The 26,554-nt window shown below is 32.9% G+C and overlaps 6 protein-coding genes across 11 annotated transcripts in view; 3 read left to right on the forward strand and 3 right to left on the reverse strand.

Moving 5' to 3' along the window:
• rk (G-protein coupled receptor rickets) overlaps positions 1-17,840 on the reverse strand; it is a 37,732-nt gene extending 19,892 nt beyond the window's left edge. Inside the window, exons 1-3 of one of the 5 annotated variants that reach the window (XM_015931416.3) lie at positions 17,217-17,840; positions 14,738-14,953; positions 12,547-12,615 (exon numbers count right to left, since the gene is read on the reverse strand). In XM_015931416.3, coding sequence (XP_015786902.2) covers positions 12,547-12,615; positions 14,738-14,953; positions 17,217-17,485 — 554 coding nt within the window. In that variant the 5' untranslated portion in view covers positions 17,486-17,840. Of the gene's footprint in view, positions 1-12,546; positions 12,616-14,737; positions 14,954-15,024; positions 15,164-15,449; positions 15,589-16,284; positions 16,410-17,216 lie in introns of those variants that run through there. The other 4 variants (XM_089268775.1, XM_089268774.1, XM_089268773.1 and 1 more) reach the window with 4 other exon arrangements.
• Positions 17,841-18,556: 716 nt separating this feature from the next.
• Tcs5 (TP53 regulating kinase) lies at positions 18,557-19,407 on the forward strand. The gene is made up of 2 exons (XM_015931422.3): positions 18,557-18,912; positions 18,975-19,407. Exons 1-2 carry the CDS (start codon positions 18,621-18,623, stop codon positions 19,337-19,339), a joined length of 657 nt encoding a protein of 218 aa, XP_015786908.1. The 5' UTR covers positions 18,557-18,620; the 3' UTR covers positions 19,340-19,407.
• Positions 19,408-20,297: 890 nt separating this feature from the next.
• ATPsyndelta (ATP synthase, delta subunit) lies at positions 20,298-21,430 on the reverse strand. The gene is made up of 3 exons (XM_015931424.3): positions 21,226-21,430; positions 20,990-21,143; positions 20,298-20,591 (listed from the first exon to the last, which is right to left on the reverse strand). Exons 1-3 carry the CDS (start codon positions 21,361-21,363, stop codon positions 20,380-20,382), a joined length of 504 nt encoding a protein of 167 aa, XP_015786910.2. The 5' UTR covers positions 21,364-21,430; the 3' UTR covers positions 20,298-20,379.
• An 82-nt stretch (positions 21,431-21,512) lies between these two features.
• Vps60 (vacuolar protein sorting 60) lies at positions 21,513-22,465 on the forward strand. The gene has a single exon (XM_015931423.3). It carries the CDS (start codon positions 21,606-21,608, stop codon positions 22,251-22,253), a length of 648 nt encoding a protein of 215 aa, XP_015786909.1. The 5' UTR covers positions 21,513-21,605; the 3' UTR covers positions 22,254-22,465.
• LOC107364106 (uncharacterized) lies at positions 22,330-24,174 on the forward strand. Its single transcript, XM_015931418.3, has 2 exons — positions 22,330-22,473; positions 22,642-24,174. The coding sequence occupies exon 2, from the start codon at positions 22,712-22,714 to the stop codon at positions 24,125-24,127; it is 1,416 nt and encodes a 471-aa protein (XP_015786904.2). The 5' UTR covers positions 22,330-22,473; positions 22,642-22,711; the 3' UTR covers positions 24,128-24,174.
• Positions 24,175-24,190: 16 nt separating this feature from the next.
• On the reverse strand, positions 24,191-26,461 carry TBC1d7 (TBC1 domain family member 7). Of its 2 annotated transcripts, none has more exons than XM_015931421.3 (6): positions 26,146-26,461; positions 25,857-26,032; positions 25,319-25,459; positions 25,118-25,251; positions 24,869-24,998; positions 24,191-24,772 (listed from the first exon to the last, which is right to left on the reverse strand). In XM_015931421.3, the coding sequence occupies exons 1-6, from the start codon at positions 26,336-26,338 to the stop codon at positions 24,716-24,718; spliced, it is 831 nt and encodes a 276-aa protein (XP_015786907.1). In that variant the 5' UTR covers positions 26,339-26,461; the 3' UTR covers positions 24,191-24,715. The 2 variants fall into 2 exon arrangements, with proteins under 2 accessions (XP_015786907.1, XP_015786906.1); XM_015931420.3 differs by having other exon boundaries at positions 25,857-26,041.
• Positions 26,462-26,554: the final 93 nt, after the last annotated feature.

The following is a 26,554-nucleotide window of genomic DNA, read 5'->3' on the forward strand; positions in this document are numbered from 1 at the left end:
CTGTCACAGATGCTTGTATAATTTCAGAGAAAAGGATAAACTAACATCACATCTTTTATATTGTAAGAGACACAAGCCGCAGCGGATTACAATGCCACCTGCATCTGGTCCATTCTCACTTGTTCAAAGAAAAAATTACAAAAAAGAAGCTAAGCATCCTTTCATCATCTATGCTGACTTTGAAACACTATCAAAACCAGGTAATTTAGATATTGGTGAACTTAAGCAGAATGAGCCTTGTAGTTTTGGATTGGTTGCTGTTGATTGGAATAGAAAGGTCATAGCAAAAAGATTTTACAGGGGTGAAGATGTTGGTTATCACTTTCTACAAACAATCATAGACTTGGAAGATTATTTGAAAGAATATTTGGATCAACATCAAAAACCCCTCAATCTCACTGATGACGAAGAGTTACAATTCATTCAATCAAGAAAATGTCACATCTGTGGTGAGCGTTTAAACAGATTTAATGATGGACCTTCAGTTCGTGATCATGACCATCTGACTGGTCAATTTAGAGGCGCGGCTCATCAGGAGTGTAATCTGGAATATCAAGTACCTAGGACGATTCCAGTAGTTTTTCACAACCTGAAAAATTTTGATGGACATATAATTGTCCAAGCAATCAAGAAAAATATGTTTCAAACTAAACCCCAGATTATTGCACAAACTCTTGAAAGATATATTGGTTTCAAGATTGATAACTTCAATTTCATCGATAGCTTAGCATTCCTACCATCAAGTCTTGATAATCTATCTTCAATCCTTCCAGATGAAGTCAAAAAAGAGCTTTTAGAGCAAGAATTTATCAATCAAGATGTAACTTTGTTAATGAAGAAAGGTGCAATGCCTTATGAGTACTTGGACTCTCATCAACGCTTTGAAGAGACACAACTACCACCTATAAAAGCATTTGATTCATCTCTAACAAATTCATCGATTGACATCACAACATATGAAAGAGTCAAGGCAATTTGGAATCAATTCAAATGCAAAAATCTCGGTGACTTCCATGATATTTATTTACGTGTTGATGTTTACCTGTTGGCTGCTGTTTTTGAAGACTTTAGATCAAACAGTTTAAATTTCTTCAACATTGATCCGCCGCATTATTATTCTGCTCCAGGGCTAACATGGGCTGCTTCATTGAAAACAACAAACGCAAAGCTTCAGCTTCTTCATGATATAGACATGTTATTGATGGTTGAGAATGGAATTAGAGGCGGACCAACAATGGTTTGCAAGAGACATGCAATTGCAAACAATCCATCTTGCCCGAACTTTGACCCTTCAAAGCCTCAGTCTCACATCATTTATCTTGATGTCAATAACCTTTATGGTTATGCAATGATGCAGAAGCTACCTTATGATCGTTTTACTTGGTGTGATGTGAGTGGGGATGATTTCATTGAAAAGGTTTTGAATACTGAAGATTCAGCAGATGAAGGATATTTCTTAGAAGTTGATTTGGAATATCCACCTCATTTACACGACCTTCATAATGATTATCCGTTGGCTCCTGAAAAGATGAAAATTGGTAAAGACATGTTGAGTCCTTACCAGTGTGAGCTGATTGAGAAGATTGAAAATCAAAAATTAAAATACATTTCTCAACCAAAACTAATAACATCATTCCTCAAAAAAGAAAACTATGTAATTCATTATAGATCATTGAAATTTTATGTATCAAAAGGAATGAAAATATCTAAAATACACCGAGCAATCAAGTTTCGACAATTACCATGGCTATCTCCGTACGTTGATTTCTGTACACAGCAAAGGAAAAAGGCAACAAATCCTGCTCAAAGTAATTTTTGGAAGTTGAATGTAAATGCTTTATATGGTAAAACTATTGAGAATACCAGAAATCATTTACAGGTATTGGTTGCTGAAAATGAACCACAAGCAAATTTTCAACTACGGAAAGAACTTTGTGAAAGATTCATAATCTTGAATGAAGATTTGGCTTTAATTCAAGTTGCAAGATCTAATGTTTACATGAATAAGCCAATATCTGTTGGTTTCACAATCCTGGAGCTTGCGAAATTGAAAATGTATCAACTTCATTATGACGTTTTCAAAGAAAGTTTTGATCAAAAAATTGATCTACTTTATACTGATACTGACTCATTGATTTATCATCTTCAAACTGACAATCTCACTCGAGATTTGACTAAAGTAAACAGTGTAATGGATTTTTCAAATTACCCTCAACAACATCAACTTTATTCAAATGTGAATGAAAAGAAAATTGGATTTCTCAAAGATGAAATGGCCGGTGAAGCAATCTATGAATTCATAGGAATAAAGGCAAAGCTGTACGCATTCAGAAGCGCTAAAGGTGACTCAAAGAGAGCTAAAGGAGTTCAAAGATGTGTTTTGGAGCGTGAAATTACATTCAACGATTACATTGATTGCATTTACAATGAAAGAATTCAAAGAAAGAATGTAAAACGTTTAGCTTCTCGAGAGCATAATTTATCTCTAATCAGTCAAACTAAAGTTGCTCTTTCTCCTTTTGATGATAAAAGATATTTGCTTGATGATAAAATTACCAGTTATGCTTTTGGTCATCATAAAATAATAAATCAAGACATGTAATGATCATTTTAATTATCTTTTAATAAATATTTTTTCATTTGCTTGAACAGAGTTTTTTCATTCTCAATATGTGCACATTTATTGAATAAAATATAAAAATCTTTCAATCTTTTAACTGAAATAACAAACAAGAGGCAAAAGTAACCACATGCAACAGATAAATTATCTTGAATTTTAACTGGATTATAAGCATATCCATAGCTTATTCGTTCAATAAAATTGAGTATCAGTCCCATTGGCTCTCGTCCAAATGAATCAAAGTAATGAGCAAAACGATTAACATCCAAATAAAGAGCGACCCAATGACTGCCGCGTTCGTAACTTACGTCTAAGTTTATTATAATAGCGGTATTTCTTTCCATTGTTACAGGTAACAAATCAATAGGGAAAACACCTTTGAACCAAGAAACATCTTTTAAAATATTTAGGATCTCATAAGTTGATAACATGATCTTAATAATCGATGAAAACTTTTCTATCACTGTCTATTGTAATCAGATTATCAAATTGAGCAAAAACGATAACCTTGATTGATGAGGATAGTTTCTGAGCAAATTTCAAATCTAATCTTATATGTCCTCTCTTTACAAGTGATAAGGTTCCAGTTTCAGCTCCGATTGTACCATCAGGGGTTAAATCAAATGCAAAGAATGTTTTGTCTTTTTTGAAATCGGCATAACTTATATCAATTTGAGGTAGACCTTCATCTTGATTAAAGTATCGGTATAAACACATAAATTCACGCATGCATTGTCCTTGAGAGAAATTAGGTTGATAGGGTATACTTGGTATCATAATTCCATCCATAGATAATGCAATGTAATTCACTCCGAAATTTTTAAATTCATACGGGTTTGTTGCTAAGGAACCGGTAAATGCTTTATCATCAACCAAACCAACAAGTACTCTTTTAGGTAATGATCCAGAATAAACGTTTTCAATTGCAACAGAAGTTTGATCAGCAGAAATTGAATATGTTTTAACCTCATTTCGAGTGATGAAATATTTAGCAGGACCTTTTTCAAGTCCCATAATAATACTTTTTTGTGCTTCCGGAAAAAGCTTTACTCGCTTGATGAATATTGAAAATTTATCAAATTTCACTTTAAAGGGTCCATCATCAGTTCTTTTCATAAGTACAAAATCTTCCAACGATTTACTGAACTTGAATCTCAGGGGCACTCCATTAATCAATAGTTTATCTTGAGTACACATAGGCAGATGAAGTCTAAAGTACATATCACAAGGTCTAGGATCCTGATCCGTGTAACCTTCTGATCCAATATCAGAATTATTTCGATGTTTAAACAGTCTATCTTCGATATATGATAGATAAGGATAAGTATTATTTGCTTTGATAGTATTGATTGATCCAAGAATCATATCAATTTGATTGAAGAGTGCATTTCCAAAATTTTCAATTGTTGAAACTTTTTTATCTGCTGCGAGAGCTGTTCCATCTCCATTAGTAATATTAACCAATAAATGAACGTACGTTGATGCTAAATCAGTGAAATCTTCACTTGCAGGAATATCGATCTCATAGCTAGTTGCTTGCTCTAAACTTGCACCCGGTCTATACTCTACTTCATAAGTAGATTCAATAGCAGTTTGTGTTGGAGGAATAGCAAAAATTTGAATTTCAGATTTGCTTACTGGTAGCGATGATGAATGAAGATACTCCATTATGAAAATATATCTTTTTTACGTCGTTTAGTAGCACTAGGCTTCTTCCTTTTTGATTTGGTTTTGCGTTTACGTTTTCTTATACCACTACCACTTTGATTCAATATATTATCCAATTGACCTATGCCAGCTTCCAAAGCAGACCTTATACCTGCTTTGCCTTGTTTTTTAATAGATTGTCTCAAATTAGTGCCGGATAAATATTCATTGCCTATGTTAACACCGGTTTTTAATGCCTGTTTTCCTAGAAATTTCAATATTGGGACTCCAAACCTCTTTAAAAGAGACCCTATTCCATATCCTCTCTGATAAGGATGACCTTGAAAAAGAGTCAAGTCTGAAAACCCTGCACCAGCTTGGCGTTGGAAATGACTTGTGAAATCACTGTCACATGAACAATAAACTTTACGATTCATTTTGACTAAAAAATTTTTCTTTTATTAGGTTTCATAAAATCTTATACAACTGTTTTACGTTTAAAATGTAAACTTAGGAAAACACGTCCAGATTTAAAACGGATTTGTTGACCTGTTTCATCACAAAGTAAAATACTAATGTCTTCAATGTTATTCGATCTAACAGGATAGTAATAAGGATTATTAAAAGTTACATGAGCAAGAGTATTTTTACTTTGTTTATCCAATGGTACAACTCTCAACACCCTTGCTGAGACATCACCAACAAAATGATCATCTATGAGGTCAGTATAAATAAACATCAAATGTGCATTTGGTCCGGTTTCAGGCTGATATGATGCAATAATCTCTTTTGTTCTTCCTTTTTGTAATGCTTCGTAATCCTTTTCTAATGTATTTGTGTCAAAACCAAGTATCCGTAAAAATGATTGATCTTGAAACAATGGCATTATTGGCTTTGGAGATTCAGGAATAAATCCTCCGTGCATCACACATTTTTCCTTTTCCCTATCTTTTTCTTTGATTTTACGCATTTCAAACTTTGGAGCAATGAATCCGGCTTTTTGATTAGTGGTTACACCATCATCATCGATAAGGTTATCTTGGTTGTAGGCAATCTTTATATGATCATTCAGTTTACTAATTATCACTTCTATTGAATCACCTTCACTGTAGGTGAAATTTAATTTACGAAGTGGGCGCAAACCTCTGTATGAGATTGAATATGTGATATTACGTTTCAAGGGCTTATGTGCTGTAGGATAAAATATTTCTTGGACAGCAACCATCCAATCACCATCCAAATGCAAAGTGCTAGGTAATCTATTGACAAATTTTGAGATTGTATTTCCAGGAAATATATCCATGCTAGCAATTGAAACAAGATCAACAAAATATTCATTGAACATTTTCAACCCAACTATTGAATTTAGCAGGATAACCGTACCACTTGACAAAATATTCAGTTTTTCGTGTATTGGGGTTTATTCTTGTTTTAATTATTTTCTCAATCTTATACAAATCAGGTCTTTTCACAGTGAAAACTTCATCATGATAAAAGACTGATGTTATCGGTTCACCATCATAATCTGTGAGTCTATATATGTACCCTTGAGGTGTTTTCTTAACTTTCACAATATTGAATATTTCTTCAGTCCAATTTTTTGTTGATCCTTTTTCGAAAATTGATTTTGCTCTTGTTATGCGAACAGTATCACCAACTTTGTAAGGTTTTTGTTTTTTCAAATTAATTGGTTGAGCTTTTCTGATGTTAACTCTTGCCCCTTCAGGATTATCCAGTGCTTCAACAGGTGACATCTTAATAGTTCTATGATAACTTGAGTTGTATCCATGAACAATATCTTCCAATGCATCTATATATCTTTGACTATTTATGTAGTGTAAATATCTATAGATTCTAGATCTCAAAGTTCTATTGAATCTTTCAACAATTGCACATTTTATTACGTCATCAGTTGAAGTGAAATGGATACTTCCATGTTGAGAAAGGAAAGATTTAAAATTTTGATTGACAAATTCTTTTCCTTGATCCGTCTGAACTTTGAATGGTTTTCTTTTACTACTTTCAAATATTTTTTCAAAAGCTGAAATCATAGTTGATGATGATTTATCTTTTAATGGAATAGCCCATGCATATCTGGTCAAACAATCAATGACTGTTAAAATGTATTTGAATCTATCATTTTCTTTACTTAACCATGTCATATCCATCAAATCAGATTGCCATTGTTCATCGACTTCATCAACCAATATTGGTAAGCGTGGGAATTTTTTTATTCTCTTTCTGAATAAATTATATGTATCTTGCTCATTCAACCATTTTTGAACGATAGTAAACTTCAAACCAGGTACTTTTTCTTTCACTGTATTATACAATTTGATGACATTTCCAAATGACCCTGGTGATTTAGGATCAAAATAAATTGATTTTAACGCGGACGTAGATCTCTCCATGTTTCTGCACGTTTTTCTTTATACAGGTTTGTTAATTGTGGAAGCTGATCAATTATAACTTGATTCTTAATAAAATCTTTCAATTGAGGCTCATTGAAGATAATGTGCTCCAATACTCTATCTGTACCATTTGGTTTTCTTAGTGAAGCACGCGGTCTTGCTAAATGAAGATGATTCACAATTTTTTTAATATCACTAGCATAAATTGGTTCACCATCCTCAGTAAGTATTGCTCCAGCCTCATCAACAAGGTCATCAACATTTCTCAATGCCATTTCGAATTTATCAGGAGAAAAAGAGGGTCTAGGCGTAGATGTACTTGAGGGGAGTAATGGTAATTCAATCGGTCTATGAATTGAAGGTGTTTGCATGGGGCTTTGAATAGGTGCAAATTGCATTGGGCTTTGAATAGATGATGCAAACGAATTTGATTGTGGAGGAGGATGAGCGGGGTTAAATAATGTTGCTCCGTGAGAATCCCATTTCATTGTTTCATTGTCTATTGATTGTTCTGATTTCATTTCTTCTTCTCCATTGTCATCATAAGCAACAGCAGGTTCATCACTCTTTTTACTGTTTACTTCTTGATATTCAAGAACATGACCCTCTCTTTCTTTCGATGGCTTAGATACCATTTTGTTGAGAAATTCAAGAAAATTACCATCTCTCCCTTGTGTTGGTTTAGTTATCATATTGTTGAGAAATTTGACTTTTGTTGATACTGGAATATTACGATTCATGATTTTTTGTGCTTTACTTAATGGTCTGTATACATTTCTTTTGTACTGATCTTCAGAAACAAGAAACATACGAGTTACAGAATTCATTTTTATGATAGTTTATCAGATACAATGTGAGCAAGTAATGAAACAGCTGGCCAAAGTAGACCTGGTAATAAACCTCCTTTCTGATTTACAATTTTCTTTTTCAAAGATAAAGATGATTTACTTGCTAACTTTCGCATTTGATTCTTATACCTTTTTAATCGGTTTTTGATTAAAGGCTTTAACTTTATTGTTCCATTCAAAATTTGTTTTGCAATATCTGAAATTACTGCATAGATACATTTAGGGCATTTTTTCAAATACTTTTTACGCTTATCATGTGATTTACAGCCAGCTAAAACTTTCAAATGAGAATAACACTTGATTGCCTTTTTAAGAGACATAATGAAATTTTATCTTATCTTGCATCATCTTTTTTTCTTATACTAAATATGCTGTGATGTAATCATCTTCATCAACTACATTTGTGAGAAATCTCGTTTCCATCGGTGTATCAGGTTTCAAATCAAGGAATAGATAAGAGAAAGGTTTACGTGTTGCGTCTTCATAGATAGCTTGTAACTTTTTAGTTTTCCCAGGAAGCATTTGTCTCGCAATGTTTGTGACAATAGTTTGATCACGTGGGTTTTTAAAAAGTACCAAATATTGAGCATTAAGAGTTATGTTTCGCATTTCTTTACCACGTGAAAAAAAGTTTTGTAAAATTAGAATGACAGACAGGTTACGATGATGAGATCCTTTAGTAAACATTTCACTAATTATCTTTGAATTTCCAGCTTCTATCATCAGATCATCAATGATTATCCATTCCGGTTCTATTCCATCAAACTTTTGTATTAAATTTTCAGGAAGACCTTGAATGAAATTGACATTTTGCATCGATGAGAAAATAGGTTGATATTCACCATAAAAATAATGAATTTTTGTCGGCGCAGGTAGACAATATTTATCTGCATTATTTATAAGTTTTTTAATCCAATAAGTTTTACCACTACCCGTTGGACCTGAAACAATCATTGTGAATGGATGTTTCAAGTATACGAAATAAGTTTGATTAGACATGATTAGTTTTATATTTAAATCTTCTTTATTGTTATTTCTTAAACAGTTTGATTTTGATTTCTTATAATTTTATCAATGTAGTGATACAAATCTTGTACAATGTTCAATGAACATTTAATACTTGCACCTTTACGAGCATGAAGATAACATGGGCGTCTTCCAGATCTGATCATAGTGAAACTAGCATCATATTTGTCCCTCAAATTAACGGTTGGTATTTTCAAGCTCTTTAATATCATTTCAGATTCCTTTGATATAACACCAACCATATCAGCAGGGAAAGATCGGAAAGATTTGTAGAAAAATTTAATGATGTTTTCCATTTGACCATCGTTAATTCCTCTTTTTCTCGGTTTTAATCCATGATCATTTCGCATAATGGAATGAACCTCCTCTTTTGTAAATTCACAATTGCAAGTTTTTTCAAGATTGAGATGAACTATTTGACCCTTTCCAAGCATAGTTACTTCAACTGGATGATAATTTCCATTTATGTAGTAGCCCTGAGTATCAAAGTAAGCACAAATTGATCTGAGAGAGCACATGTTTGTAAAATAACTATTAGGATAAAAGTTATGGCAATACTTAGCAATTGAATGGTAATAAAGAAAGGAAACAAATGAATAATTGAATTGAACTGAATCTTTATTTATTTATATTGCAAATCAAGGAGGGAGCTGAATACAATATTGTCACTCTCTTTGAAGTGAGCAAGAGTAGCAAGGTCTACCTTGCGAGATTTGATATCTGAACTTGAACACATGTTCAAGGCAAGCAGATAACAATTATCCAGGTTAGGAGTAGTTTCTCCACTGATGCCATCCAATGATAGAAAGTCCCCTTCCATTTCTTCCTTGTTGTATTTCCTGGTCATTAACCAAAGATCAATCAGCTGATTCATTGGTAAATCTTTCCCTTGGATCAGGTAGACTAAACCACGTACCATGGGTGAAACATTTTTCCAAAAATCAGATGAAATAGCAACACCGGTGATTGCATCATTGTTTCCTTTTTTAGTAATCAGGAAACGGCCATCTGGTTGTTTTGAAATTGAAACACGATAATACAAATCAGCAGGTCGTCCTTCAAAATAATTAACAATGTAACTGTTGACGAATCGCAGCTCAGAAGCAGTTAGGGACACTCCATCTTTAGTTGAATAGCCATGATCATGGATTCGGAGGTCAGCTCGACGAATTTTTTGCACAAAAGTTAACCGCAAGTAAATATCAGACTCATTGTAGAAGGTATATGAAAACCAAGACATGATGACTGTATGATGATGATGATCACTTTGTAAAGTAATTAGTAGCTTGAAGATGTAGAGAAAGAAAACTGAATGTCTTGTTTGAAGCTCAATCTCTGCTTTTATACTTTTATTGAAGCAGTGCGGGAGCAGAATTCACTCAACGCAAGCTCAATATGTTGTTTTTCTTTTGCACCCGTCACTATGATAGAGCCTGTTGTATAGTAAATCAAGGTTACATCATGTAATCTGATATAAACTGCTGGATATATCTCCGGTTCATATGTTGTATCTTGATATCTTTCGATAAGAGCAGTGGTATTAAATCCATATGGTAGAAAGCTGTGAGCAGTTATGTTTATCACCCTTTTGAATATAACTTCTTTTTCTGGATATATTTCTTGTAATAATGATCCGGGTAATGTTACTGACTTGAATCCGGTGGCAACAACTTTACCAGAAGCAAAAACTAAGAAGACTCCACCTTCCTTTCTAATCACTTGAGCATTATATCTCTTTTTACGTCTTGTATTATCTATCACAACAGTCACCTTTCCAATATCCCACAGTGAAACGATGTTTACAATGTCATAATCAAGCGATTGTGAGATTTCCATTATAAGGTTGAAATGTGTATATACGATAGAAAAGTAAACAAACAAGAAGAGAGAAAATGAACAATATCAGCTGTAATCTATTAATCATTTATCACTTTATTATGATTAGCTAGATGTTTACATGTATATGTCACGTTAGTAAATGAAACAGTATCCACATAACAACATCTAATATACCTTGAGAGAAAATCAGCCCGCGTGCGAAAATTTTGCTCTTCTTCTTTTTCAATGTTTATATTTGCTTGCACTAGTTATCATAAACTTATCTGATTTAGTATTATTACAAAGCTTGACTGAAAATTAAACTGATTAGTCTCATCAGTATGATAGAAACTTTCAGCTGCAAAATCATGGTAAAGGTTAGTAGCATGACTTAGGTTAAATCTTCTTATCTGATTAATTTAATTGCTATGTTTACTTTGATATTGATCTTGTACAGGTATTTCATTAGACCAGGTTAATTGTTTTCTAATCATTTGTTTGTGATAGAAAGTCCCCTTATTATTGCGATAGAAACATTTTATTTTCATGTTTTCATTAAGATTGATTGGCTCAGGTTAATTGAATACCCCTTATCTGATTGATTTAATTAGCTATATGTTTGTTTACATTCAAATTCAACCTAATTTTAATTGCATTTGTTGTGATAGGAAGTCCCCTGTTTTTGCGATAGGAACATCGTATTTTTATACTACTATGCTTGTTGAAAGGTATTCAATTTTCATGGGATCATGTTTTAAACTGACATTGAGATTAGTCTCTTAATATCCACGTGACTGTGATCTTGTTCATTCTTTGTTTTGTTTCAGGGTAAATCTTGAGATTCACAGATTCAGTTAAACATCTTTTCTTGTTCCGTCTTTCCATTTGTTTCCTTTTTTGTCATCTTGATATGATATTATTTTTCTTTCGCTTTCAATGTTTTCTTTACATTTGGCTTCATCTTAAACAGCAGTTAGTTTGATTGTGATGAGAAGCGTATCACCAAAATAGGTTTGGAAACAACAGCAACAGAAAGATATTGGTACAGCCCAGTTTGAATTGTGTTGATCATGAGAAATGACATTTAAGTTTCCTCCTTTAATAACCTAGAAAATACATGAACGTTTTCACCCTGATTCAGTGACAGAGTTGAACAATATCTTTCAATCAACAATGTGCTCAACTTGTTTTCACTTTAACCATGTTAAATGTGATTCTAACTCTATTACTTTCCAAAAATGTTTTGCTCATTTAGACTGTAAACAAGTTCAACAACCTTTTACTTCAACATACACACACACACACACACTCACAAGCTCACATAAAAACAACAACAACAACAAAATCCTATTCCAATAATATGAAACTGTTTACCAAATCAAGTCTACTTTCATCAAGATTGTATTACTATTACTACGATATCAAATAGTATAGGTTATAAAAGACTCATTCATTTACGAGTTAAGTTGAGCCTCTTCAGAATGCTCAGTTAATATGATGAATGAAGAGAAACTGAAGAGAGACAGAAGAAGAGGTGAGAGACTGAGAAAAAGCATTTGCTTATGAAGACGGATAGAAAAAAATCGATTAATTCTCATGTAGAGATACCTTTACTCTCATTCAGGATTCCCTCTAGATATACCTACGGATTGAATCATCTCAATCTATCTTTCACTCATCTTTATCTCCTTAGCATCACCTTCACTCTACTCCTTGGGCCTATCATCATTTTGCTACTTTTTTACTTTCTCTTACCATTCGAGTGACTCTCACTTTTACATTCATCACCTCAACTCTTCATCCTCTCTCTCTCTGACAGCCTCAGTTATCCAATAATTGTACCTTCATCTAAAAACGTCAATGAAAGCGTAAAATATTGCTCTTCCAAAAATTCTTATTTATCTTCTTCATTTCCTCTTCTACTGCTCATCTTCAATTCCAATGTGAAATCATTTTCTTTTTTTGGATTTTCTTTTTTTCCAACTATTTTCATCTTTCACCATTTTTCGTCGCTTTGAACCTTTTTTTTCCTCTTCTTTCTTTCCCTATTATCATCATGGCTTTGCTGTTCTTCCTAACATCAAACGGTGTCTTGAGGGTTGAATAAATAATCTGGGCATAAATTTGAATTTCCATGTTGACAGGGAGCTCTGTTGGCAAAAATTTATCGTCTTACATTTCCTTTAACAATGGAAGCTTCCGGATGGCAACAGGTACCTCCGCCAACGCATTGCTACTTAAATCTCTGTTAAAAAGGGATAAAAAACAAGATAATCATGAATTATTTTAAGTCAACTGTTAAACATTACAATATTAAGGATGAAATTTAATGTGATTTGAACCAGAATGATTAATATTTGAGTAATCGTGACAAATAATGCAGATAAAAAACACAAAACAATATGATAATCATCAGGATATTGTTCAAGAGTTAATTAGAGTATAACAAGAAAGGTTAACCTTTAAATTATCCATGAACTGTTCATAGAAGATCAATTGACCTTATTGATTGTATTTACTTATTACTAGATTCATGAAAAATCCATTATCAATCATAATCATCAATATATTCTGATATTACCATCAATATCATCATTGAGTCAGAATTGTGGAAAAAGAAAGAAAAACTTGGATCCATCTTAATACGATTAAAGATTATTAACCCGATTCGATTCTTGACTTTACGGAAACTCTTGTTTCTATCATGAATATATATCAAGTGTATGAAGTGGCCAAAATGAGGAGCAAGTCAATAATTAACTAATTAATAATAGAGTGTAAATTAAATTGAAGTTCTGTGATCTATTGAGTAAAAACCTGATTCAAAGTTAACTTGTCAAGTTGCTCAATTGACAAAGTTATATTTAAACTTGATTTATGAGGTTGTTAAATAGCGAAACAGTGACAACATAACAAAAAGCTGAGCAAAATTAACTGATCAATGTGATACATCAACTTGCTTTGTGTGACAAAGAAAGTAAAGGTGTCCAAATTATGTACGCAGCTATTAACTAAATTTTGCAGACATAATTAAAGTTTAGAAGAGGTTATTGGATATCAGAAATCACCCAAAATGGCAATTAGATGATATTGATAAGTGGATGGAAGAAGAGTGAAAAAAAAGGTTTTCTCATCAGTCTTTTCGATTGTCGAGCTTGTAATTGTAGATTAAACTTGTCAATTCTAGGAGTTTTTATCGGTTGGTTGGATCAACTAAACTCTCGTCTCTTCAAATGACACAGCCCATGGATAAGGTGAAGGTAAATTGTATTAAACAAGACTTTGCTTTAACTTTTTTTCCAGGCACCAATTTAAAATCTGACAATATAATAAAAGAAATGATATTAATATAATGTGATAGATATATAGAAGTATAAGTTTCAATGTAAATATTGGCAACTCATGAAAGTCATATTTAGATTCAAGTTAAATATACATTTCAAGAATATTATCGAGAGTAGCACAAAAGAGTGTAAGGATTTAATGAAAAGCTTAGGATCATTTTTCATTCAATTCACATATTTAGGGTTAGTTGAGCTTGACTCTTCATTTCATCGTCATCTCCATCTTCACTTAACTTGGTCTCATCCTAATCCTTGCATATACTCAAACAGACCTGAGAGAGGAATGGCAAGTGAAAGGTAAAGAAGATGAATTTATTATTATTCTTGATCTTTTTCTTTCGTGATGGAAATTATTGAAAATCATTTCAACAATTTTTTTTCATCATTTTGTCAAACTGCATGGGTTGATGTAATATCATTATCTTTCCCTCACACTAACTTGTTGATCATAAATTTGAGTGTATGTCTGTGTTTACACTAGCGCTTAATTGTACTCTTGAATAATCAAAATTCAAGAATTGATGGATTGATTGTGATTCAATGAGTACTTAGTCAACTATGTCCAGACTGACTGGCTATCCAACAAGAGTAAATTTATCCATGCATATAAATGACCAGAAACACTTCACTCATGAAGGAAACTTTAGTTACTTTGTTGAGACAGTTAATTGATTAATTTACGAGAAGGTGAAGAGTGAAATTTTTCGTCACCAGCAAAATTTTCGATTCAATCCTTGTCCTTTGAAATTGATGAAATGTCGTTGGTGTTGGCAAGTTAAACAGATTATTCAATGAATTGCACTGTATGGGCCATTTCCTATCTACAATCTTCATGATTGATTTATTTAATCTACTCTTAGATCAAAAGGATTTCAAATATTAATCATTGGTTTTGCTAAAAGGATGGCTTATAAAAAGATTGAGAAAAAAAATAAGTGATTTAAGTGAAAATAATGGTCAAAAAGGGGAAACAGGCAAAGTTTAAGTGAGATTGATGTAACTTGTAACAGCATTTGTACTTACAATTCCTTTAGCTTAACTAGTGGTTTTAAAGAGTCCGGATCAATTTGATTGATATTGTTATTGGACAAGTCGAGAAGTATTAAACTTTCAAGCCCATCAAACATTCCTATTACAATCTCCTCAATCATATTACTGGTCAAAAACAGATGAGTCAAATCGGGATAGGATCTGAATGTTCCGTTAATCCAGCTCGTTAACTTGTTGAAACTAAGATTTCTGCAGAGAAAAGAAAAATCAATTAGATTTTCAGTGTAAGATTGTCCATATATACTTGGAACACGTATAACTTGTATTTCATGGGTTCTAACAAGAAATTTTTCCACTATTATCATTGACTGTCTTTGTTGACAAATCTAATACAGAAATAGGCTATGGCGATGAGACGAAAACTGTCATTATGGGTTGATTTGTAGACAAGATTGAACCATCAATAATTGTCCTCATTATTTCCCTCTCTGATTGAAGAAAAAGGTTAAACTTGAATGTCCATCAGATTAATGTATTTTGTCTATCACAATCCATCGAAAATATTGAATAGCCATTCTCAAGAAAATCAAGCATCACGTGAAAAATCAATAACGGTAGATGGTTAAATCCGAAAGGATAATATGGATTTCATTGAAAGGTTGAGAAATACTTGAAAACACGTCATCCATTACTAATGACAATCAGGAATTACATATTTGACCATTGATATTTGGACCAAATTTACCATTTACATCTACATCTGTAGTAACAGATATTAAGGTGACCAGGTCCAGAGTGTAAAAAAGATGATGCGAAGTGATAGAGCAAGAATATCTTTCCATTAAACAGTTTAACTTGTAAAACAAATCCAAGGAAATTCATGGTCCAGCTATTCCAAATGATGAATCTTTTACAGATAACTTATTGAACAAATGGTAACCTATGCAGCGAAATTCTTGGACAACTCGTTCCAGACCATTTAATTAACGAACGGCTAAAGGTACATACTTAAATTTGGTAACAATGAGTAGCTACAGATCAGAGCTTCAAGATGATATAAATCAAGCTATAATCCAAGATTGAATTCAGGATCATTTAGGACTTTTCATGTAGCTCGAAAATATGGGGGGGTCTAACTTTTTTGGCATAATTTTTGTCTTATTTTTGATCCTATTAATTAGTGCGTTATAATTTCGAGCTGCAAAGTCATCAGCATAAACTTGAGGTTTCATATTAATATAAAATGCTTAAATATACCAGATTTTAGGAATCGTAAGCGGATTAGAGGACATTTAAATAAGCTATTAATTTAGAGTTAAGGATTTTCGAAAAAATACAGAGACGCGCGAATTTCAAAACAGCCGAATAAACACTTAACTACTTCTTGCAAAATTTTCAAATTTCTACTGGACATTAATCATGATAAGATGTATAATTGCTGAAAATTTCAGTCGTTTATCTCCTTTAGTTCCTGAAAAAATCTTGATCTTATCTGTCCAAGAATTTCGCTGCATAGGTTAGATGGAATACGAGGGAAAATTGGTTCAATCAAAATGACAATAAACAATAATATAAATTACATTAGCAACAAATCTTGCAATAAAATTTGTGTAACATGTAGAGGCAGCAAAGAAAAGCTTTGAGTATCACCAATTTGACACTAAGTATCTTTCCAATTTACAATCCCAAGATGGTAATCATCAAAATTTAAATCACAAAGCTTATTATAGGGTGAAAAATCAGCAGCATAATCATAATTAAATTGGCCCAAAGAATTGGTGAATTGTCCGATAAAAGTAAAACAAAAAATGGTGAAACAAATAAAGAGAGGAGAGAGTCCAATAGATGTTTCCAGATTGATTGTCGTGAAATTGTATTGAACTTGTTTTTCATATATTTTACAAATCAGATTTATTTCTTCACTTAGTTTAATCAATTTTTGATGAAACTGACAAGTTGACATGACAGATTGAGATTTTGTTGAACGTTAACAATTTATATTAATTTGTTGAAGTAAGAATAATAGAAAAAACAGAAAGCAAATGAGAAACGTAACAAAAGGATTGAAGAAGAAACAGTGTGATTACCACGTGACGTTGATTGGGAAAGGCGCCAAAAAATTGTCTTTCGATGACAGTTTGCAAGCTAATTAAGTACGCTTGTTGATAAAAAGCCATTGATTAACCAGAAAATAAATAAAAATGGCGATGAAAAGGGAAGAAACTTGTCAATATTAGTTAACTCAACTCTCGTCACAGCTAATACGACCAACAGTAAAAAGCTGTTTAAATTAGCATAATATCCATGACTACTTTACACCTAACAAGAGATTTACTACATTTGTGCTTGTGTATAATTAACTAATGTTTTGTTGGGTTTATAAAAGATTAATAAATTGATTATTGATCAGTGTCAGTGAATAGTTTGATTATTGAATTAGGAATGAGTTGTTGAAAAAAGTGACATTAAGATGGCAAGTTATACGGTTAAAGCAAAGGTTAGAGCAACTTACAATTTTTTGGTTGCCGAGGAAATGTTGCCGGGAAAATTGATTAATCGCCTATTTGAACAATCAACATAAACACCATTACAGGAGCACTCGATTGGGCACTTGGGTGTAACAATTGAGGATAAACCACTTTTCAATTGATGAGTATTACAGCCTATTGGGATGATTACCGAGGATAAAATAATACAAAAGATCAATAGTGTAACACCATTGATATCAATGGGTTGGCGAGTTGGTTGTTGGTGTTGCTCCTGACAAAACAATTGTTTCATTCCAAGGCCTTCAATTTATATTATTGACCTCAAGTTTTTTCATAATTAAAGGTGTAACTGAATGTCGATCGACTATTGTTGAACATTAAAATGGTGAATGGCAAAGTTGGACCGTTAATAACAAGGAAAGCACAACTGAACACACAACTTTTGCTGCACAAGAAAAGAATGGAAAAATTCATTGGCTTAATGGATGGCTTATAAGTTCCTAGTTGTTTTCAAAGTCCAACTGTTGACCAACTTGTAGCAATTTAGGAGATCCATGGTAATTGAAAAGGGTTGTAAAAAAAGATATCACAATTTAACAAAAGAGTTGTAAAAACATTGTACTGTTACATCGTCCATCAACAAACTCGATTAGAGTTTGAGTGAGTAAATGAGGCTAAAGAGAAATGTTTTTTTTTCAATTCTTTATTTGTTCATTAAGGGGTGTGGCCCAAGGTGGCACCACTGTTCGCCAATCGCGAACTACAAATGTGTATCTTATTACAAATTCAAATTACAAGCACAAGCTTGTTTACATCATATTCAGCAAGAGAGGAAAGATAGAAGAAAGAAAGAAGAGAGAAGAACCGGACCGAAGGAGACTCGAACCCGGGGATTACATGTTGATAGTCAGACGTCCTAACCACTGGACTTCAATTCTGTTCCATTCAAGATTACATGCGCATTCAATTTGATGAACTATTAATTTTAAGTTTACTCAGTTTCATTCATTCAACTATAACTGAGATTGAAGAACACTTTTAATTGATTCATCTAAAGGTCAGATCTATCTTAAATTCATATTCATTGTAACCAGCACTAAAAGTAAAGTGCTGTCACAATCTATTAATATTAAAGCTAATCAAAACATTCTACTTTCTTTTCTCATTCAAATCAAGTTTATTTGTTGTTGTAAAATAAGTGAACAGGTTAATTGTACAATTTTAATAATGTTGATTCACCAAATTGTTAAGTTAATTTTCATTAATTGAAAGAACCGCCTCTTGTTATTCAGATGGAGACACAGTCGAAAGTTTTGTTGTGAAAATTCAGATACAAATCTGTGATTCACATGTGAATTTTCGATGTTAATTGTTTGCGACTTAAAAGTTCTGTTATTGTAAATTGTTTTGGACTTCTTGGACTAACAATGGCTGCTGAATTGGTTCAACAAGGAGCTGAAGCGCGAATCTATTTTCTGGATTATGTTGGTTTCCCTGCAGTTCGCAAAGAAAGGTTTATCAAAACCTATCGACATCCACAATTGGATGAAAGATTAACTAAATCCAGAGTGAGAGCTGAGGTCAAGGCAATACACTGTTTAAAAACTAAATCAGCTCTATTGTCAAAATCAATGCCAACCATTCTTGGTGTATCAAATAACGATATAATCATGACAAGAATCGAAAATGCTTCAACCTTTCAAGAAAATATTTTGTCAGGTAATTCGCAAACTTGTTTGAGATTATAAAAAAATGTTCACTCATTTACTTTTTTATTGCAGAAATTACTAAATCAAATGACCGAGTAGAGCAATTATTTGACCAAGTTGGAGTTGTGATAAGTGAAATTCATAAAAGTGGTCTAATACATGGAGATCTAACAACATCCAACTTTATGATTAAAGACGATGGTACAATTGTTCCAATTGATTTCGGTTTATCGTCATTTAGTTCATCGATAGAAGATCAAGCAGTTGATTTGTATGTGTTAGAAAGATCACTTTTAACGCTTGGATTTGACACAAGTCACTTTTTCGCTATACTTCTCGCCCGGTATGAAAAAGAAATGGGAAAACCAGGATTATCTATTATAAAAAAGTTGGATGAGGTTAGAGCTCGTGGACGTAAAAGAGATATGGTTGGATAATATTAACATCATTTCAAATTACACTGTATAATGTTAAATTTTTATTAAATTTTCTAAGAGATATTGTACATTAGATCTCTATAAAACTCTTTGTAACAATAGGCTGTGCGGGCTTTAATATTCCAATTTTGAAGTACGTTAATCATGGATTTTAAATTCATTCTCATATGTTCTGCTTCCATATAAACTTCATTTTTGTCTAAACTGCAGAATTTTTAAACCGTTTGAATTTGTGTTTCCATTGTGCTTTTACATGACTTCTATGGATTCTGATAATATTGATGGTTACAAAAAAGAGCTTTTAAATGCCAGAGTAATGCTGAAAGCCAGACGAAGACTTGATGCACAAGAGAAACTCGAAAAATTGGTCGACGATTTAAGACCAAGGGATGAAAATTTATTGCTTGAAACGTTAATAACGTTAGCTGATCTGTTGGATGACATGGGATATCATACAGATTCATTGAGTAGAAGAAATGAAGCTGTTGATCTATCGATAAAACTATTTACTGTTAAGCACAAGAAAGTAGCTGATCAGTTGATCGCTCGAGCTAATACAACCTGGACTCTTCTGGATAAACACGAAGAGCGAACTTTGATACTCAAATATGCCAACGAAACTAAATCAAGTATTCGTGATGCAGTTAAATTGTTGAAAATGCTCCCTACTTATCCAAATATTGATAAAGTAATGGCTGATTTGAGACAGAAGTTAACATGTGCCATCATGATTATCGAAGCTAATTCTAAGATTAATGGAGTGATGCAAAGCAAATCGAACATGCAAAATGGAGGAATTGCTCAGAGTAGCGAGACTGAAGATCAGATCATGCTCGACGAGCCATACGCTATCTAATCCTTGCTGACAGCATATGATACTTCTGGTTGATTTGGTAAAGTCTTGAAATAGATATTTCTTTATAAGAAATAACCAGATAACATGAACATTAAAAAATCATTTCATTTAATTCTCATGAATTTATTGTTTAATTTTTATCTAACATAATGAACAATGACCAGGCTACTAAAAACTTTCAAATTTATTCAATAGCTTTAATAATTGCTTCACTGACTTCTACGGCTACTTGAGCGGCAGCTTTTTCCTCTGGGCTTGATGCTTTACTTTCATCAGTTTGAGCATCCTTCAATGCGTCACGAGCAGCATTAACATCAAGAAAATCCAATGGAACTGCTTCCTCAGCAAGTATCTGCACAGATGAATCTTCATTAATTGTAACTGTTCCACTGCTCACTGTAAAAATAATTGAAAAGAATTATAAAAAACATATTAGTAAACAATAAGACTGAATAATACAAGGAAATAAGCAAGCTTGAATAAAAACCCATTCATAATATTACGAAAAAAAGGTAACCTTTAAGATGATGTTTAAAAGACGATACTGACAAAGATGCTAGCGTTTATACTGTCAAATAATTGTAGGAACCATTGAATCGAAATAGATTATCATAAGGAAATAGGTTTCATGTTCTTGCATATGCTATTATAGACTATCCTAGTTTTATAAGTTGACTCAATTTAAGGGCAAACCTATTTGAGCGAGCAAAATATGCTTTCGTTGATTTTACTCATTTTAAATGATTAGATATATTTTATAGGATCTAATTGAATTTAAATCTAACAAAATTTACCAAAATATTTCTTAGCATCTCCTTCATTCTCAAAAACAGTTACAACACCGGGCTTCAAGACTGCCAAAGTGGGTACATGTTGTGGAAGAATACCAAAGGTACCACTGAATGATGGCACATCGACTTGTTTGACGTCAGCATCTTTATAATGTACCTGTAAAGGTTTCAAAATACAAATAGATTAATTAGATATAGAAAATATGAATAAGAAAATAAAAAAAATCAGTTGAACTTACCTCGTAAGGAGATGCAAAGGTGAAACTCATTGAATAAGCACGAGAAGATAATTTAGTAGAGCTAGCAATTTGGTTCACATTGCTAACACGAGTTAAACCTCGCAATTGAGTTAAAGATGATCTTAGAAGCGATGCCATATTTTTTTGATTTAAAAATTAATAAATACGAACAAGGGAAAATAATATAGTAAATACTTAACCAAATTCAATTTGATCTGACAAGGTCAACACAGCTGATGCAAAAACTGAATGCGCATGTTTCTTTATTTATCTGTTTTATTTGATATTTCAATTCATTTGCCTGAGCCTGCAATTCATTCACTCCTTTTTTAAAAAGTCATTTTATATCTTTGTTTTTCATTTTAACTCGACAAATCAAGATGAATCGTCTATTTGGTCGTGGTAAACCAAAAGAAGCCCCTCCGAACATATCTGATTGTATTGCTAATGTGGACAGTCGTGCTGAATCGATTGAGAAAAAGATCCAAAAACTTGACGCCGAACTGATGAAGTATAAAGAACAGATGAACAAAATGAGAGCTGGACCTGCAAAACAATCGGTGATGCAAAAGGCCATGCGAGTTTTGAAACAGAAAAAGATGTACGAACAACAAAAGGATAATTTATTGGCTCAATCGTTTAATATGGAGCAAGCAAATTTTACTACACAAATGTTGAAAGATACGAAAGCTACAGTGGATGCCATGAGATTGGGTGTGACTCAAATGAAGAAAGAAAACAAAAAGGTGAACATCGATGATATCGAAAATCTTCAAGACGAGTTAGAGGACATGCTTGACCAAGCAAATGAAGTCCAAGATGCCTTAAAAAGAAGCTACGGTGTTCCCGATGTCGATGAATCAGAGCTGGAGGCTGAATTGGAGGCTCTAGGATCTGATTTAGCTGCTGATGCTGACACTTCATATTTAGAAGGTGTTCAGCTTGGTGTTCCTACGGCCCCGAGCAGTGAGCCCGGAAGTAGTGAACTGGTTGACGAGTTCGGACTTCCTAAGATTCCTGCCTCTTAAAGCGATTTGAGAAACTGGCATCCATCTTTAAAAGGAAACTGGCGCCTCCTACTCAGCTGTTTCTTTATTGACTATAAAACTGTTTTTCTTATTATCATTTTTTTTGAAAAAATCTCCAAAATGAAATAAACTGTAAAATTATCAGTGATTACAATCTACTTTTGTTTTAATTTATCTTACAAACATTAATAAACTATTCAACTAAATTGTTATCAGATCCGTGAGTATTATTTTGAAACTTTCTCTGTAACATCTATTGTTCAGAGACGAGTAGCCATTTTGGTCTTTATTGTTTTCTTTGTTTGCAACAGTTCCCTTTGTTTGTTTCTGCGTTTTTAGTTACCTTTGTTTATTGTAAAGTTTTTACTTTTTTAACTTGTTTATAAAGGTGCAATCGGATTATGTTAAATCATTTTAATGGTAATTCTTTATAAAGCCAATTCAAAAACATCGAGCTTATGTCTTCGCCAAAAGAGATTGATCTGAAATGTCCCATCTGTGAGCAAGAAAAAACAGCGTTCATTTGTGTAAAATGCATTTGCAGTGGCGATTTCGACAAATCAACCATGTTTTATGGTCATCGTTGTACAGCAGATACAGCTATCGCTTTTGATGCTAAAGATGCCACAATCGTCAAATGTACGATGAAAGATCAAAAGGCCTTCTCTAAGCTCCTGGAAGCTGAACAAACAAAACTAAATGAACGCTTCGAAGAGTTGGTTGCTGAGTACAAAAAATTGGAAGAGATTGAAAGTTATATTGCTGAATATGAGTTTAAAATTTCCAACATTAAAAATTTGATCAAACTTCGCAAGTCGGAGGCATCATTAGCCGAGAAACGTTCCCGTTCAATGGTCAAAGATGAAGAAAAGCTACGTACCCGTATTGAATCAACCCCTAATATTACAAAAGACTTCCGTGAAAGAATTAGTCGGGATAAGAGCCGTTTAGCTGACTTTTATGCTGAAAATAATGAAATCGAGGCCGAAATAAAAAAAAAGAATAGGGAAAATCTCTTGAAACTTAAAGATCTATTCCATTTTGAAAGAAAAGATCCACCAATGTTATATAATCAGGATACTCAAACAAGCTCTTCTACTGATTCGGAAACCGATATCATTAATGATAGATCCCGTTCTTCAGGATATTACACTAGAACGAGTCCTCATCATTACTGTATTGTTGAATCTTGGATTCCCGGAGGCACTGGAGTTTTGGATTATTATGAATTTATGGCACTGCGTAAACAACGTGAAAAGTTAAACAAGGAGTACGAGGATTTGCATTTAAATGATGACGAAAGTACTCGTGATAATCCTGCTTTTCGTATTACTGCTGCTCTATCAAATATATCTCAACTCATTTCCGTGGCCTCTGACATTCTGGATATTCGATTGCCGAAAAAACAAAAATATTTCGATTTTTATACAGCATACGATTGCTACAAGCCGAAAGAGCCCGAACTTTTCCCCTCAGAAAATGAATTATTACATAGAGCTGCCAAACTGAATGCAAATATAATATATCTTTGCCTTTCTCAAAACGTCCATTTTGATTTTTTGAATCCAAGCTCGACGGGTAAAAATTTAAACGCATTTTTTGATGCAAACAACAGTAACCTCGGCAGAACAGGACCCATCTCAATTCCTCAAGATGTAAGTCAAGTTATTGAAGACTGTTTGCTTCCCAACAATAACCTGTACACGGATTTTGAAGATTTTGAATTTATTGAAGAAGGCGATTGGGAAGCTGTACCGAGATCTTCGGTAATTAATATTCCTCACGATAATCAAAGTACTATTAATAGTGAAAGCATCTTGACTAATCTTGCGGAAACATGGTACAACGCGGTAACATCCTTTATTAGAGGATGATGCGATTTCATCTTAATAATAATCAATAAAAATGATTTTTCAGATAATATAATGTTTAAACTATTCTTCTTAAGATTAATCACATGAGAGCAATTTATTTAATTTCAATTGTTAGGCTGTTTTTTTGAGACTTCAATACGAATTAGAGTCAAGAGATCGTGAGCTTAGCAGACGAGGTTATTTAGTAAAACTTCTCACATTGAGAATTGATGTGACTAGCCAAAAAGCTAATTCTATATTGACAATTTTAAATTTTTAAATTAAGCTGTTTTTGTTTTAAATTTATAAGCTTAAAAATGATTAAAAAAAAGAGAGAAAAAAAAGAAATTATTTTGTTCACATAGACCAAGCTGTCAGCTTACGCCACATTAGATAGATTCTCATGAAGGAAAGGGTCTTTCATATAGAAAGGTTCAACTGAATGTTGTGAAAAGTCTCAAAGAAAAATGAATTTAAATTAGCCCAGGCAGTTTGGTTTGTAACTCGATAAAAAAAGTTTCTTGTGACAAGACACTTTCATGAGGTTGAAAAGAAAAGAAGAGAATTGACATGGATGATAATTTTAAGAGTAATTTTTTTGAACGATTCTTATTTTGTTTCCAACACGTTCCTGGTTATGTTCTCCGAAAATGATAGAGGAGTCGGCTGAAAGAAGATGAAATAAAATTTAGTTTGATTAATGTTCAAAAAATGATTTCATTTAAGAGAAAAAGAAATTTATTCCGAAGAAAATTTTCTAACCTCCAACAATTTTCTTCGAATTTCAGTAGAGGATGATATCGTCAAGAGATCGTCTTTAAGTTCCAACAATGTGTATTTGGCAATGATCGGCAGTATTTTGAAGGAACCACTAACCAGGCGATCCCAAAGCCTTAAAAAATAACAAAAAGGCGAAGATGATGAAGATGCGCGATGATAAATTTGCGCGCAAAGGAAAGGGAGTTACAATTCAATTAAAAATCAAGGTTGTCGCTGGTGGCCATCAATTACCTCACTAAGCAACTATCATGGATTATTCCAGAAAAGCATCGACAAAACCATACAGAGATTGGCAAAACGTCTATGGCACCCGTTTCTTCCAAGTGTTTTTCTAAATCTTTGTCTTCAATTGTAAATTTTTGAGCCTGCAAATTGAACAGAGGGGAAATAAATTAAAACAAAGTTCGCAATAAAAATTTAGCAACAATTTACCATTTTTAAAATATTTTGCCTTTGCTCTTCGAGTTTAAGAAGGAAGGTTCGCATTAACCAATAAGTATCAACGAATGGGAAACCAAAATTTTCAAAGCTCATGGCTATAGCATTACATGTAACATTATCTTGTGAAGCAAGCTAAAGTAGAAAGAATGAAACATTATTTTTATTTTTAGCAGTAACATCGTGAATTGCAATTAAATTGATTGGCTATCTCTAGAAAAATGAAATGGGTGCAATAATTCGCAAATTTCTAGTTTCGATTATTAAACATGTGGGAAAAAAGTGCACAAAAGTTCAGGTTTCGCATGGAAAATCAATTAATGATCAAAACAGGTTCTTGATCTTTCACGCTTCTTTCTTTTTCATGGCAAAACACGCTTCCTCACTCTCATCTACGTGTACGATCATGTCCAAAAGGCTGAAAAGTGGAGTCCATAGCAACAATCATATAAGCCATCAACAAAATTCTGGTCTTTAAAATTCAATTCACCATGAAAAAGAAAGATATGTAAAGTTTTATATGCATACTTACTTGCTTATCTATATCAAAAGATAGATCTTTAATTTCTAATATATACATTAACAACAATTTAGTACTGTTTTTGGTGCAACCATTGATCATTGAGAGACTTTTCAAAGCCGATTCGAGGAAATTGCAAGTTTCTTTGTGAATATTTTCGATATACTCATCACCAGGTTCCGTACGAGCTGTGATCCCTAAACAAGAGATGTAAAGAAACGGAAAGCAAAGAAAAAAAACAAGAAAAAAAGGAGCTTTAGAAAGGAGTTTAATTGAAAGGAAAGGGTCAAAAATTAATTACCGAGCAGTGTTTTCCAGGCAATGACTCTTCTAGTAGATGTTAATCCAAACTTGAGAACATATTGTTGTAATTTAGTCAAATTAACAGGTCTCTCTTCCAATAGCTTATCAATTGCTTTAAGATCAACTCCTTTCAAAATTTTATCATAATAAGGTAATCTAAAATTGCGCTCTTCTTCACCGGCCATTTGCATCGATAGAGTAATGGTAAGATCCTATCAATGGTCACAAAGGTCAAATTAGTTAAAAACAAAAAAAAACGTAAAATTAAGAATCACAATTTTGACATAATAATTTCCATCTTCACTATTGATAAATTACAAAAACAGTCCTAGCAACAAGAACCCCCTTTTTTCAGCTCTCAATCCAAGCCCTAACGGAGTAAAAAGCAACTAACCAGGTCTGCCTTT

Source organism: Tetranychus urticae, chromosome 3, assembly GCF_039701765.1.
Source record: "Tetranychus urticae isolate SD_2017Ah chromosome 3, NJAU_TeUrti_SD_1.0, whole genome shotgun sequence".
Lineage (NCBI taxonomy): Eukaryota > Metazoa > Arthropoda > Arachnida > Trombidiformes > Tetranychidae > Tetranychus > Tetranychus urticae.